The sequence below is a fragment of the Peromyscus maniculatus genome, chromosome 10 (genome assembly GCF_049852395.1).
Source record: "Peromyscus maniculatus bairdii isolate BWxNUB_F1_BW_parent chromosome 10, HU_Pman_BW_mat_3.1, whole genome shotgun sequence".
NCBI classification, from domain to species: Eukaryota; Metazoa; Chordata; class Mammalia; order Rodentia; family Cricetidae; genus Peromyscus; species Peromyscus maniculatus.
The window spans coordinates 1,990,953-2,005,599 of record NC_134861.1 but is presented as its reverse complement, the minus strand read 5'-3'; the positions used below and the strand labels follow the sequence as shown (position 1 = coordinate 2,005,599).

General features: G+C 53.1%; 1 protein-coding gene across 2 annotated transcripts in view; it reads left to right on the top strand.

Annotated features, from left to right (window-relative positions):
- The window catches only part of Ppp2r2c (protein phosphatase 2 regulatory subunit Bgamma), a 102,394-nt gene that overhangs the window by 64,774 nt on the left and 22,973 nt on the right, over nucleotides 1-14,647 (top strand). For both annotated transcript variants that reach the window (XM_006985603.4, XM_016004047.3), the window contains exons 2-5: nucleotides 2,656-2,753; nucleotides 5,028-5,193; nucleotides 7,309-7,421; nucleotides 9,606-9,783. In XM_006985603.4, the coding sequence (XP_006985665.1) occupies nucleotides 2,656-2,753; nucleotides 5,028-5,193; nucleotides 7,309-7,421; nucleotides 9,606-9,783 (555 nt within the window). The remainder of the gene's footprint in view (nucleotides 1-2,655; nucleotides 2,754-5,027; nucleotides 5,194-7,308; nucleotides 7,422-9,605; nucleotides 9,784-14,647) is intronic.

Here is a 14,647-nt window from a genome sequence, read left to right as displayed (position 1 = left end):
AAGGTTTGTATTGAGTAGATACACACACTATGCCAGACACAGGCACCACTGAGGCTTTGAAGTGCCTCTCAGAGCTCTGCCCTCATCGAGTCAGGCGCCAGACCCAGACAAGGAGCACAGCATGCAGCCCAGGCCAGGAGAAGGGGGAACAGGCTGCTGTGGAATGGGGTCAAGGTGTTGATAAAAGGTTCAACAAGGTGGCCACACTGGTTCGTGGAGCAGGCCGCCCATGTGCAAGATGGGAAGGAAGTCTCTAGACTGTGCTGTACTGATGTCAAGGGAGAGCACCCAGGCCCAATATCCAGACTGGGTGCTGACGTCAACCGGGAAGAGGAGACTTCTGGGTCAGGCATGGAATGATGGTGACGTAGAAGAGGATAGGGCTGGCTTAGAGCGTGTCTATCACTTACAGACCGTTTGTCACACATCTGCAGAGAGCTGAGTTTAGGCTTGTTGGTGACCTGCTCCAGGCTGGGGTTGGCCAGCAGCTCTGTGGCACCTGCCACCACCGTGGGGACTGGTGGGCTAGCCTGGGCAGGTCCCTCTGCTGGCAGAAGCAGAGGCGACAGGGTAGAGCTGAGTGTGTCAGCCCCTTCTTGGTCCTGCCTGCAGCTTGTTAGCTCTTGTCCCATAGATAGGCCCAAGCAAATCCCAGGGCCCAGCCCAGAGTCCAGGGCAGGTGGAGGTTTACTGTCCAGGTGCGGGGCCTGTGAGTTCCAGAGAAGGGAGCAGGTGAAGGGAAGGGAAGGTCTGGGGTCCTGGTGTGCATAATTACAGACTGCTCTGACTGTGGAGTACAAGGCTGCTAGAAGCCCTGGGCAGGGAAACGACACATCATAGAGTCAGTCATGGTGTTGCTGGGATCCGCCTGCTGTTTCCTGGCAGCCTGTGGGGCACAGTGAGGTAGGTGTCCATTTAGGAGGGGCCCTGGCCCTCGTTTGAAGTGTAGTTGGTGTTTTCTTTGGGCCACCAACCAGCTCCCAAATAAAGACAGAGACTTATTAATTGTGAATGCTCAGCCTTAGCTTAGACTTGTCTCATTAGCTCTTTTACCTTATTTTTAACCTGTTTTTAGTCATCTGTGTTTTGCCTCAGGGCTTTTTACCTTTCATTCTGTATGTCCTGCTTTCCTGCTTCTTCTGTGTCTGGCTAGCTGGCCCCTGCTGTCTCTCTCTCTTTTTTTTTCTTTTTCCACCCCCACCCCCCACCCCCCACCCCCGCCAGCCTAAATTCCTCCTCCTCCTTACTCTTCCTGTCAGGAAGTCCCAGCGATACCTCCTGCCTAACTATTGGCCATTTAACTTTTTATTAGACCCATCAGGTGCCTTAGTCAGGCAAGGTAAAACAGCAACACATCTCTACATAACTAAACAAATGCAACACATCTCTGCACAGGTAAACAAATATTCCACAACATAAACAAATGTAATACATCTTTGCACAGTTAAACACACATTCTGCAACAGACAGGTCATAGCACTGGGATCTGGGTGTCATGGAGCCTGAGCTGAGGCTGTGGGGACAGGGAGGGGTGATTTGCTACAGCTAATACCCAGGTTTAGGAACTGCCAGGGGCAGAGCATGAGGAGAGAGACCATGGTTCAAGGGTGTAGGCATCTCCCTGGCAGCTATCTGAAGGTGGAATAGTTGGGGAGGCCAGGGCTCTGCTGGGGTCCCTGGAGGACTGTTACAGACGATCCTGTTACCACAGTTGGAGCCAGAGATTTTGGCCCTGACAGAGCCCAGGCCAGGAATGTGAAAAATGACCAGGATCCCATTCACAGGTGTAGACACTGCCCTGCCAACAGGTGCTGCTTGGGCATATGGGTCGACGTTCTAGAACTTTCTGTGTTTCAAAATGTACTGGCAACACATTTTTTTTTTTTACAGGGATACTTTCACCTGTTCAATATTAGAAATACGTTCAAATTAAAAGTAAAGATCATTTTGGGGTTCCAGTAAAGCCTGGTGGTAGGGCAGCCTCAGGTTTGGGGCTGGTGAACTCTGGAGCTTTTTCTAGAAGGAGCATCTTTCCTTCTGCCAGGTCAGGGGCCAGCTTTCCCGTGCATGGTCCTAGCCCTGTAGCTGGCTGCCTGGGATGTTCAGGCCAATTTTTGCTGTGACTCATAGAGCCTGAGAAGGTTGGGGAATAGACTGGGTGTTGTCCTTGTTCCCAGATACTGAGGCTGGAGTTTGGAGCGAACACTGTGGACTTTCTCCAGACACCTGCCCACACAGGCGGGTCAGACACCAGTTACTGGGGCAACTCCATGAGGAAGGCCTCTGGGTGTTAAACTGAGTTCAGCCTTCTGTGGAAGGCCCTGATGGCATCCAGCCCTGTGGAATGGTGCCTATATGCCCCAACAGTCTCCAGGCCCTCAGCATGGCCCCACACTGCCCTAAGTGTCAGATTTGTACTAGCGACCTGCTGAGCACAGGGGGATGCCTGCCTGGTGCCGTGTGAGGGACAGGGTGTCGGGAAGAATCCCACACTCCTGCAGGAGGGTGGGGACCCTCAGCATGCTCTGTACTCCTGGGCTCCCACCTGCTCCATGGGCCCCCCGGGGTGGTGGGTCTGCAGAGCATAGCAATGTACTGCTGTCACTGTGGGATAATGCAGTGGTCTAACAATGCCTTCTGTCTTGCTTCCTCAAGCTGACATCATCTCCACTGTCGAGTTCAACCACACTGGGGAACTGCTGGCCACAGGTGACAAGGGTGGCCGTGTGGTTATCTTCCAGCGGGAACCAGAGGTATGTATGTGTGTGTGGTGGGGAGGGGTGGTCAGGAGGGAGAGGGGAAGAGGATGGGCAGAAGGCTAGAGTGCAGGGGTAAGGGTAGGGTCAAGGCGGATGTGGGTCTGAGCAGGACTTCTGACCCACCTTGCCTACGTGTCCCATCTAGAGTCCCCTCACCGACTCCCCTCTGTCATGAGGTCCCTGGGGCTGGAGGGAAAGGGGATGGGCCTAGGAGGTGGACTGGGTCAGCTCCTAAAGCCCCCGACTCAACAGGAGTTTGCTGATGGTTCACTGGCAATACTGTAGTCCCAGGCAAAGCAACAAGTCCCCAGGAGAACCTTCCCTACGCGTATGTGGGGGGAGGAGCCCGCCCCTACCCCATCCAGCTCTCTGCTGGCCTGCCTGGCAGGTTTTGCTCAGGCCTCCACCCTTCACGTCAGTCTCCATCTGCTCCTCTGCTCTCCCCTGTTGCTGTGCAGCAGAATTCTGAATACAACAAGAACAGCCTGAGACCATCCACCCTGGAGGTCATTTCTGAAACCTTGAGAGGACTGTGCGGTCCGAGACCCCTTGCCCATTCACGGAGAAACTACTTTACACAGACATTGGGATGAGCTGTTCCTATTCCATATTCCAGACGGTTTCTGCCTTTGCTCGTTCTTGCTGGCCTCTGAGGGTACAGATGCACACCCATTTACAGACAAGCCAATCAGCAGCAAGCCCCATGGAAACCTGCGGGGCTCTTGGCGATGTCATCACACACCCCTCCAGCAAGGGGCCTCTCTCACCACTGAATGTGTTGGGGATGGGAAACCAGGGACAGGGAGGAGGGAGAGGCTCAGGGAGGCAGGGTTAGGGAGAGGAGCTGAAGCCAGCCGCGCCCATGCTACCGTCTCCCATGCTACATTATTAGCTCACGCAGCCCCGCATCGCCGCCCCACCAGGCAGAGAGTTGCTGTTACCCTTCATCTGACAGCTGAAGAACCGCAGCAGCATAGAGAGCTTAAAATAGCTCCCCAAGGGCAGGCCAGGGACAGACTGATGCACACAGGTGTCACAAGACAGACTGTCCCACCAGGGCACACCAGAGTCAGCCATCGTTCTGCACAGTGCAAAGAGAAATGTGCTCGGAGGTTCTGGTTTTTCCCCTTTACTGTCTCTTCCCTCTGGTCCTGCTGGCCTTTTTCACAAATAGTGCTCATGGGAGGAGGAGGCAAAAAACGTGGAAGGATTTTCAAACAGGACACGCAAGACAGAGACTACCGGTAACCTAAAAATAGACATTTTCAAAATGAACAGAAAAAGCTGACCCTGGGCTTGGCTGACCGTCTTCACTTGTTCCCAGCTGGGATTTCATGTTGTCATAGAAACTTGACTTGTCTGCTAGAAAAGTGGTCCCTGGTGTTTATAGCAGGTCTAACACTCAGTATTTGGGGGCCTCCACCAAGGGGGGTTCATAGCAGGAACTCTGCTGCCCAAACTGGGATGGGAGCTGCCATGGGAAGCTGGGTTAGGGCCTGACAGATGAGGGTAGGTAGAGCCTTGGCATTGATTGGCATCTGGGTGAATGGTGGCCACTTCATGGATATATGGGGTGAGCCCTGCCCTCACAAGATGAGGGTCTAAGTTTGATCCATAGAGCCCACATAAAAATACATGTCCTGTGATCCCAGTTTTGGGGAGGCAGAGGCAGGCAGATCCCCAGGTGAGGTCCAGGACAATGGGAAACCCTGCCTCAAAGAGGATGGGCAGTGTTCTGAGGATGACATCTAAGGTTGTCCCTTGTCTCTGTATGCATGCTCACACACATGCGTGTATACCTGCACACACACACCTGCATGCCCCTTGTACATACACACACACACCCCTGCACACACACACACACACACACACACACCCCTGCACACACACACACACACACACACACACACACACACACACACGCACACACACCTGCGCGTGCGCATGCACATACACACACACACACACCCCTGCACACACACACACACACACCCCTGCACACACACACACACACACACACACACCTGCACACATACACACACACCCCTGCACACACACACACACACCTGCACACATACACACACACCTGCATGCCCCTTGTACACACACACACACCCCTGCACACACATGTACACTTGCATTAGCAGCTTCCTTTGGTGGTGTAGCTAGCACCCCCCAGTGCACGGGCAGAGTCAGCCTCATCTCATGTCTGCCTCCATCAGCCCTGGCTGCTCCTGTGGCTCAGCCTGCCTTTGGGTTTCCCTGCAGAGTAAGAACGCGCCTCACAGCCAGGGTGAGTACGACGTGTACAGCACCTTCCAGAGCCATGAGCCAGAGTTTGACTACCTGAAGAGCCTGGAGATAGAGGAGAAAATCAACAAGATCAAATGGCTCCCGCAGCAGAACGCCGCACACTCGCTGCTGTCCACCAACGGTGAGGCCCGGTGGCAGGCATGGCTGGCCTGACCTCCCTCGGGCTTCCGGGTTTCTCTGTGACTTTAGTGTTGATCGGACCACTCTCTTCAGCTTTCCGTGGCTAATCACAAATCTCACCCCCACCCCCCCCCCCCCCGCATTGTAGACACAGTGGTCACGGGTATTTCCAAGGTAGAGATGAGGTTGAATATTCCAAAACCAGGGACCACAAGCTATCAACTGAACTCACAGTTGCCCAGACTGGGGCTGCCCCCAGTGGTGAGGAGAACAGCAGATGGCTGGCCTTTGTCCCTCTCCTCCAAGACATGCTGTGTGGCCTCAGAAAGCTGTTGTTACGTGCCAGCTCTGCCTGCCACCCCTAGACTGGGTCCAGGCCTCCCAGCCCCTGCTGGCCTGGGCACACCTAGTTCCCACACTCACCCTCCTGTCCCTCCTTCCCTCCTCAGCCCGTGAGTCAGGGCCAGGAGTCTGGTAGGGCAGACTTGGGTCCTGGCCGGCTTTGTGGCCTGGGGCATGTGGCCTTGCTTTCATTAGCTTCAGTAGGCACACTGCCCAGGGGTTGACTCGGCTCCCTCCTGAGGTTGTAGGGAGCTATGATATCCATCCAGTGCTCTGAGAATGGTCAATGCCTTGTGAGCCTGAGGGAGGCTGGGAAGATGGTGTCACCAGTGCCTCCCTTGAAGAAGTCCTACTGCCGAGGGGGCCTAGAGGGTTTCCTGAGAATGACTCACCTTTATCACCTGCCTGCCTGCCTTTATCACCTGCCTGCCTGCCCCCACAATCTCTCACATGGTGACTCCCCTCCTCATCCCCTCTCCATCCACTGGATACTGCCTCGTGAAGTCTGCCCTGATGTTTCACCTCTGCCTGACCCCTCCCTTGACACGACACTTGTCACTCTAATTGTGTGTCTCTGCCAGGCTTTGAGAGGACAGGTTGTAGCTGGCCTTTTGGAGGCCTGGCTGGGATCAGTTCAGCACACCTGTACTCTGGGGTCTTTATCCTGTGCAGGAGTGGATGGTCACATGGGACTAGGAGTGTGTAAAGATGACACTAAGCTTGTGTGTGTGTGTGTGTGTGCGCGCGCGCGCGCGCGCGCGCGTGCGTGTGTGTGTGTGTGTGTGTGTGTGTGTGTGTGTGTGTGTGCCCGTGCCCATGCATGTACATATGTCTTTAAAAATAAATTCCTGACATTCTGGAAGGAAGGCCAGTCATGGGAGTCACCTACTTCTTAGCCCCCACAAAACTTCTAGACCAGCTTTATACCCCAATTCCACCCAGTCCTTACAGAAGACTGAAGGTCACTATTGGAGGCCCCATCGGACACCAGTTTTCCCTCTAGCTCCTTCCCATGCTTACAGTGTTGTTTCTGACTGCTGCGGTTATCAGGGTTCTCTGGGGACCCAGACCTGTTGGGAGGGGGGGCAGACAGAGGAGAAAGGGAAAGGAGGAGATGGAGAGGAACTCGCCCCTGTGATCGTGAGGCCAGAAGCGCACAGCTCAAGCCTGAAGGGTGTCTGCTGACAGAGTCCCTTCTCCCTGGGAGGTGGGCTTCTGTTCTGCCAGGGTCTTCAGCCAATTATACGATGTCCATCCTCTCCTGGTGGCAGGTTTTCGGCTTGATGGATTTAAATTTTAATTGCCTCTAAAAGATCCTTCATAGCAAGAGCCGATGTGTTTAACAGTGTCTGTGGCAGAGCCGAGGCGAGCCATGAGATTACCATCATCTACGCTTCCTCCTGTGACATCTGAGGGAGGAGTGCAGAGAAGAGAAGCCCTTGGAACTGGCTTCTGGGTGGCAGGTACCACCAAGTTAGGAAGGGCAGATAGGCCATCCTCTTTTCAGGAAGGAACAGTGGTACAGACCCATTGTAGAGGTCGGTAGTGATCCTTGCCAGGACCATACCCTTTGACCTAGCAACATCCCCTGTCAGCAACTAGGAAAGATAGATTCCCCAAATGCAGAGGTAGTCTATGTAAGGCATTGTGAGGGAAAACCTGGCTGTGTGAGAACGGGTGTGGGGTGACCCCTGGGGTACATGTCACTGTCCTTCTGACTAGAGCAGGTATTCTCTCCCTGACCTGGCTGTTCTTCCCCGTTCTGTTCTTAAAGATAAAACTATTAAGTTATGGAAGATCACCGAACGAGACAAGAGGCCGGAGGGCTACAACCTGAAGGATGAGGAGGGGAAGCTGAAAGACCTGTCCACGGTGACATCACTGCAGGTGAGCAAATGAAAGACAGACCTGTCCACGGTGACGTCCTGAATGTCAGAATGTCCAGCGTTTATGTTCTACCAGGCATGAGATGTCTAGGACTCTTAGAGCTAGAGTCAGGGCCATACTGTTGTGACATTATTCCTGGGGCAATGAACGAACAATCTACTCATCCTAGATGGGGAACCAATAACAGACCAAAGTATACTACCAAGCCCACCAAGGTGAGCCAATGAGGTTTTTTGTTTTTGTTTTTGTTTTTTGTTTTTGTTTTTTCAAGACAGGGTTTCTTTGTGTAATAGCTCTGGGTATCCTGGAACTCACTTTGTAGACCAGGCTGGCCTTGAACTTACATAGATCTGCCTGCCTCTGCCTCCTGAGTGCTGGGACTAAAGGCATGTGCCACCATGCTTGTCTGAACCAATGAGTTTTATTGGGATTACTTAGAGGAGCAGAAATGAGTGATAAACAGTTACATCACCAAAGCCCACCCCAGCGTGGTGACAGCTCCCAAAAGCTGGGAACCTGGAGCACACTGCACAGCCTACAGCGGCTGGACAGGTTGGAGTCCCCTTTCCAGGTGGCTCAGCTGGTCTGATTCTCTACCAGGCAGCTCGGCTGGTCAGTTCCCTGGTCTCTGCTTCTTCCAGGCTGATGGCTGAGCCTTTTCTAAGCAGCTCAGCTTGTTAGAAAGTAACTTTGTAGTCTTCACTGTTTATATACTCCTGGAAAGGGAGGGACTTAGTGAAACCTGGTCAGTTTCAGGGACTTCCTGAAGCTGTTTTGAGTTGTTTATCTACCGTCCAAAAGGAGCTTCCCTGAAGGATGAATTGTTACACCTCCCCTTAGACCAGTAGTTCTCAACCTTCCTGATGTTGTCCAACCATACAATTATTTCGTTGCTACTTCATAACTGTAATTTTGCTACTGTTATGAATCATAATGTAAATATTTGAAATACAGGATATTTGATATGCGACTCCTGTGAAAGGGCTGTTCAACCCCCAGAGGGGTCTTGACCCACAGGTTGAGAATTACTGCCTTAGACCATTCTGTTATTTCACCTTGTAAACATCCTGTCCTAACATATCCTGTTGTTCCACTTCCTTTTTATATCCTATGTCTTCAGAATTCCCCCCATGATGAAAATTTTTAATCCACTACACAGCACACACCCTGGATGCCTCCTTACTGGCATGGTGTGGTGGACTGTGTCTATGAAGGGCTCTTTACCTGCAGTTGAGGGGACAGCAAGTCAGAAAATGCCCGTGACAGAAAGGAGAAACTGAGTCCCAGAGTATAGTCACACTTCCCCTGTAGTTACTGAGTTGAGCTCAGTGTGCCCTGAGCCCTGGGCTGTTATTGGGTGGAGGGAGCTGGGCTAGATCTTCTTAGGTGCAGTGAGGGCTGGAAGGTGGCTCGGTAGAGTTAATTAAGAGGCATAAGGACTTGCATCCTCCAGCAGAGTATGGAACTTGCAAGAAAGAGTTGGGGGGGGGGGGTGGCTGGAGCGATGGCTCAGTGGTTAAGAGCACTCACTGTTCTTGCAGAGGACCTGGGTTTGGCTCCCAGCACCTACATGACAGCTTACAGCTATCTGTAACTCCAGTCCTAAGGGGTTTGATGCCCTCTTCTGACCTCCTGGAGTACCAAGCACACACATAGTTCATATGCATACATGCAGTCAAAATGCTCATATACATAAAATAAAGAATGAGGTGTGTGTGTGCGTGAGCACGCGTGCACGTGCACGCGCATGCTGAGCACTTCAGTTCATGTGAGGTGGGTCAGGTTTACCTCCTGAGCCCCTTGTACAGGCCAGGAAACTTTGAAAACCTCACAGTTAAATAGTCTTGTAGAGCATGCTGCGTGAGCAGGGCAGGTGAAGGACATTTGCCATCTATTTATTTATCTGCTTATTTCACACCCTGCTCCTGAATGAGTGTTGCATCCTCCCATTAAGATTGTGTGTCCTCTGCCAGGCAGTGGTGGCACATGCCTTTAATCTCAGCTCTTGAGAGGCAGAAGCAGGAGGATATCTGTGAGTTCGAGGCCAGCCTGGTCTATAGAGAGTTCCAGAATAGCCAAGGCTACACAGAGAAACCCTGTTTCGGACCAAAAAAAAAAAAGATTGTGTGTCCTGTGACACTTCTCCCTCCCCTGCCCATGTGACTGACTGCCTCTGCTCTGCAGGTGCCTGTGCTGAAGCCCATGGACCTGATGGTGGAGGTGAGCCCGAGGAGAATCTTCGCCAATGGCCACACCTACCACATCAACTCCATCTCAGTCAACAGTGACTGTGAGACATACATGTCGGCGGATGACCTGCGCATCAACCTCTGGCATCTGGCCATCACTGATCGGAGCTTCAGTATCCTTGGTTTGACCTGCAGGGAAGTGGCCTCGGGGTGGTCTATAAGAACACTGGCTTCTGGGGCTTCAGTCTTGGCAGCTTCCTGACTGCAGAACCATCCTGTCTAGGGTGTAAAGGAGGCCAGGTGTGGGATCACAAGGTGTCTATTTATGAACACTTTAAAGAGACAGATGCTGTGAAGGCTCCATCACACCTCATGCCTCTTAGAGTGTCCGTGGTCTCCATCACCTTGGTCCCCATAGGAACGATGGAGAAGCAAGAGAGCTAGAGGCAACATGCTCTGGAAGAGAGGAGGCTGAGACGCGGCCCCCCCAACTCCCTCCCCCCACAGCTACCTAGAGGTTGCATCCCCTTGTGTTGGTCCAGTATTGTGTCGTTCTGGATGTAGAGTATCAGAGACTTGGGTGTCAGAAGCCAGGCAGAAATGGGGTCCTGGTGTCAGAACAAGCTAGGGACTGAGCATTGTCCCTCCCCCAGCCTGCTAAGAAGAGAGCCACTTACAGGACATGTCAGCATAGCCTGCACCAAGCTGGGGAAGGGTAGGGCCCATCCAGGAAGGGCGGGCTGCTAACACGTCACTATACGGACTGTCAATGACAACCATATTAAGTGAAGCTTTATGTGCTGGGCTTTTGCTCAGTGAGATGGGCTTTGTCACCAGTGCCTTTCCAGTAAGGGACCTGAGTCATAAAGCCTGAGCTCATAGATGACAAGTATCTACTGGGAGAGAGTGAGGGGCAGGGTAGGGCATAGCTGTGATGGAATGGAGACAGTACAAAAATGGTGACTTCGTCGATTTGGGGTGTGTTATAACTGTCTTTGGACCTACGTGGCCACAGTAGAACAAGTTAGTTGTGAACAAGGAAAGAGAGTTGATCACTACAACACTAAGACTTGCTGATCACTCCAACCCTGAAACTTGTCCCTGTGACCCTGGCCTCCTTTTCTCATCTAGAATACAGGAATTATGCTCACCCATGTCGAAGAGCACAGTATTCACCAGCAGGTGTTTTTTCAATACCCACTGACATGCTTGAAGCTGACACTAGGTGTGGAAGGCCCTGAGATGCAGGAGTCTTTAGTGACCAGTTCTGGGGTCTTGGAGACAGGCCAGCATATGCTGGGCACGTTCTTCATCCACCTCTACTGTGGGCCATAGGCAGCAGGCAGGCAGAGAAGAAACCAAAGTGGGCCTTTGCCATGTGAATCTGTGGGCCTGGAGCAGACGGTGTGTGTGAAAGTGGATGGGATAACTGACCAGGAAACCTGGGCTGCTGAAGGAGAGTGGAAAGAGAACACGTCAGTGGACTGGTGGGCCCTGTGGGAATGAGTAAACTAACATGGCTGTTGTGGAACTATGTCCCACTTATGTGTGGCTCCAATTTTGTGAAAGTGCCTGGTAAGCCGCTGACAAGAGATGCCTGGCTTGTTCACTGGAGGAAGGGGTGTGTGTCACATGCTGCTGAAGACCCAGAGGTGGCTTGGGGAAAACTAGGACTTGAAGCAGCCTCCTCTCTGGCTGGCAGGTTAATCAGGGAGCCATGTTGCCTCCCTGCGGCCTGCTGGTGGCAGGCCACAGAGGGATGAGGTTCAGACACCTGGAACAGAGCTCTGGGCTCAGTCCCTGAGGTGAGCCTCCCTTAGCAGAAAAGGGTCTGGACTCGGGGCTGCAAGTGTTTCCACAGGTCTGAGGGCAGCTGAGTAATTAGAGATGTCATACTTCTGGCATGGACAAGGCCAGAAGAGAGGTGTGTGTGACCTCATGCTGAGCTGGGATGGCTCTGAGCTTATGTGATACCCTCTGGTCTATCTGGGGGTCACCTGGAGGACTCTGGCTCATCCATCCTGAGGAGGCCATTCTGAGCGCAGGGAGCTGGACTGGTCTGGACCAGGGTCTTGCATCCCTTTCTATCTTGCTCTTTTGTCAGCCTCTGATCAAAGTTCCCAGTGGTCCCTTTGGCTTCCAAGACTGCCCTGTGCTCCTCAGTAGTGGCTGGTGATCCTTGGTGACACTTCCCTCATCCCATCCCCAAACTCTCAGACTTGTCTGTCCCTTAGGGACCCATGGAGCCATGTTCCACCCTCTGCTGAGTCCCCTCTTTCTCTTGGCCCCATGACCCTTTTACCCATAAGCCTCTGCCCTCAGTCCCATGGCCCAGTCCCATCTGTCCTTGCCATGCCCCTCCTGGACTGGCAGGACCCCTCCTGGGCCCCATCTCTTCTGATTTCTGGCTACACAGGGATTTCTATGACAACACACACAGTTTGGAGTTTGGAACCCAGGATGAAACCTCCCTGTGTCCCCGGCACTCTGCAGCCCAGTATGGAGGTACTGTGGGTATTTCGATACAAAGCAGGCAAGCGACTTTAGAGTGTGGAAGTCACTGCTTGCACGTGGGTCTAGGACAGCCACTTTCCTGCCTGTTTGAGACCAAGATGACTCAAATGGCAGACCCTGAGGAGCTGGAGGTCAGCCTGGGCCCCAGCCTGGACTCGCCTTTTGTTCTTCTCAGGGCCGTCAGCGTCCAGGAAGGCAGAATGAGCAAAGCCAGGTTCTCCTCAGGGCCCTGAAGCAGGCCAGGCCAGTGTACCCATAGCCTCTGCTCCTTCCTGGAAGTTTTCCCTCAGCCCCACTCAGCCTGTTGAAACCTCCTCATGTCCTGCAACAGTGGCACTTGAGGTATTGTTTGCAGAGGACAGGTTTTTCTGTTTGTTTGTTTGTTTTTGTTTTTTTAAATGCTTCACAGAAGAGGTCTTTTCATAAGTTGCACAAAGGCACCTTCCCAGCCAGAAAGATATTCTGCAGAGGGACCCAGGATGCTCCTGACACTGTGCTATGACCCTCACTCCTGTGCTGGAACTGTGACCGGAATCTCAAGATGATGCTGATGTGCGATCAGCATGTTCAGGGCTTGTCAGCCTAAAATCAAGCACAGGGGTCCTGGGTGACTGGCATCCTTAGCTGAAGAGGTGACGAGATCACCGGCACAAGGGTGGGACAGCAGAGACGAGGTAAGGACACAGGGAGCAGAGCAGGCGACCCCATGGAAATGCCAGCAATAGGCTTTGGGAGACTCCCGCCCTGTCCTTACCTGAGCGGTGGACTTCTAGGTTCCCAAACTCTGAGAACTGGGTGCCCGAGGCTTCACCCACTCACCTTTGGCATTGTGCTGTGGCAGCCAGGCTCTGGGTCTAGGATTTGCTATGCTGTGCCTTGAGTGCCCTCAGGTCTTGCTTGCAGCCAGGTCATCTGCTGGAGGAAATTTGGAGAGAAAACCAGTTCTTTTTTTTTTAGACCATTTGTATGTGCAGAAGGGGCCCTTGGGGGCTCTCCACACAGGAGGCCCTTCCGCAGGGTTCCTGCAGAGCTGCCTCTTTTCTCACTCCAGCCACTACTTGGTTGCCATGACAACGCTTTCTAGTCTTGAGAGCAGGGTCCTTGGGAAGACATGTGGATGAGCCTCATGCTTTGCCTGGTGCAGTCGGTGGAGCCCAGGGCTTCCATATTCTCTCTCCTGAAACCTCCATTTGCACTTGGCATCCGCCATGTTGAGCGACAGCCGTAGCCACAGCATCGGGTCCTTGGCGTGCTGAGGCTGCTGGAAGGCCTGCCCTGCCCTGATGTTTGGAAGCCAGCTCCCCCCTCCACAGCTCCACATGTGGCTCTGGGTATGTCCCTGCTCACCCCAGCCTCCCTGCTTTCTTCAGGGATGGGCTCCTTGCTGCCTTCTACCCCGGCTATTACTGTGTCTGGAGGCCAATTTGCCGTTCCGTCTTTACAGCCTAGCTTCTCTCCTGGTGTCTCCGTGAATGCCCATGCGATGGGGGCTGCTATTGGTTCTCTGCTCTCCGTCCCCACTTCTCCCTTGATATTCTGCTAGAACAAGCCAAGGATTCTTCAGCTCACAGTCTGGGCTCAGTGAGTGGTGAGCAGAGACTCCCCTGTGAAGAAGGAGAGGCCCTCAGTCCCCACCACGGCATAGTGTGGATGCTGAGACTCAGTGAATGGAAGCTATGGGACACACGGCCCCTTCTCTCCACAACTCACCAGGCCAAAGATAGCAGGACCCAGGCTGAGCTTCAGGAGATCAGGCAATGCCTTTGGCGACAGGAGATGAAGGACAGACAGCCTATTAAAGTCCCCACAGCCTGACAATACTGCAGAGGCCTGTGCGGCTCATGTTTCCTGTGTCCTTGACAGGAAGGACCACAGATGTCATTCTGGATCCAAACACAGCCTGGCTCTGCAGTAGCCTGGCGGTCTCTCACCTGACCTGTAGCTCACACTGGGGTGTAGCATGTGTAGAGCTCCACCTGCCTTTCAGGGCTGTTCCTGGCGGTCTAGCCTCTACCATCTCTTCTAGTCCCTGGTGGCTGTCTCCATCACCGAGTCACTGAGGATGTGTCTCCCATCCCCCAGCCCCTGCACCTGTATCACCCTCTCTTTGTGTGTCTAATGTGGACACTTGTGTTGGACTCCAGGCCGCCTGGGGAAGCCAGGAGTGCTGTCACCCCAACACCCTCTCTATTACAGAATTGTGTCGCTGTCCCCATTTTCCAGTCTCTGAGGGTCATATCCTTTGTGGGGCATCTCGGCTCATGGCCACCCAGGTCAGTCCTGGAAAGGAACCATTATTTTCCAATCACACTCAAGCCCCCATTTTGCATAGGGGGAAACTGAGGTTTGTGGGTTCCTGTGTGGCATAGCATATTCTGGAGAGCTATATTCTGATATCTAGCCCAGGACCCCTAAATTCTGACATGATCTCCAAAATTAAAGCCACCTGGAGGGGTCATAGATGAGAGTATCTGGAAGCCCCTGCTGACATGGCATGCAAGGAGAGGTGTGTCCAGCACATTA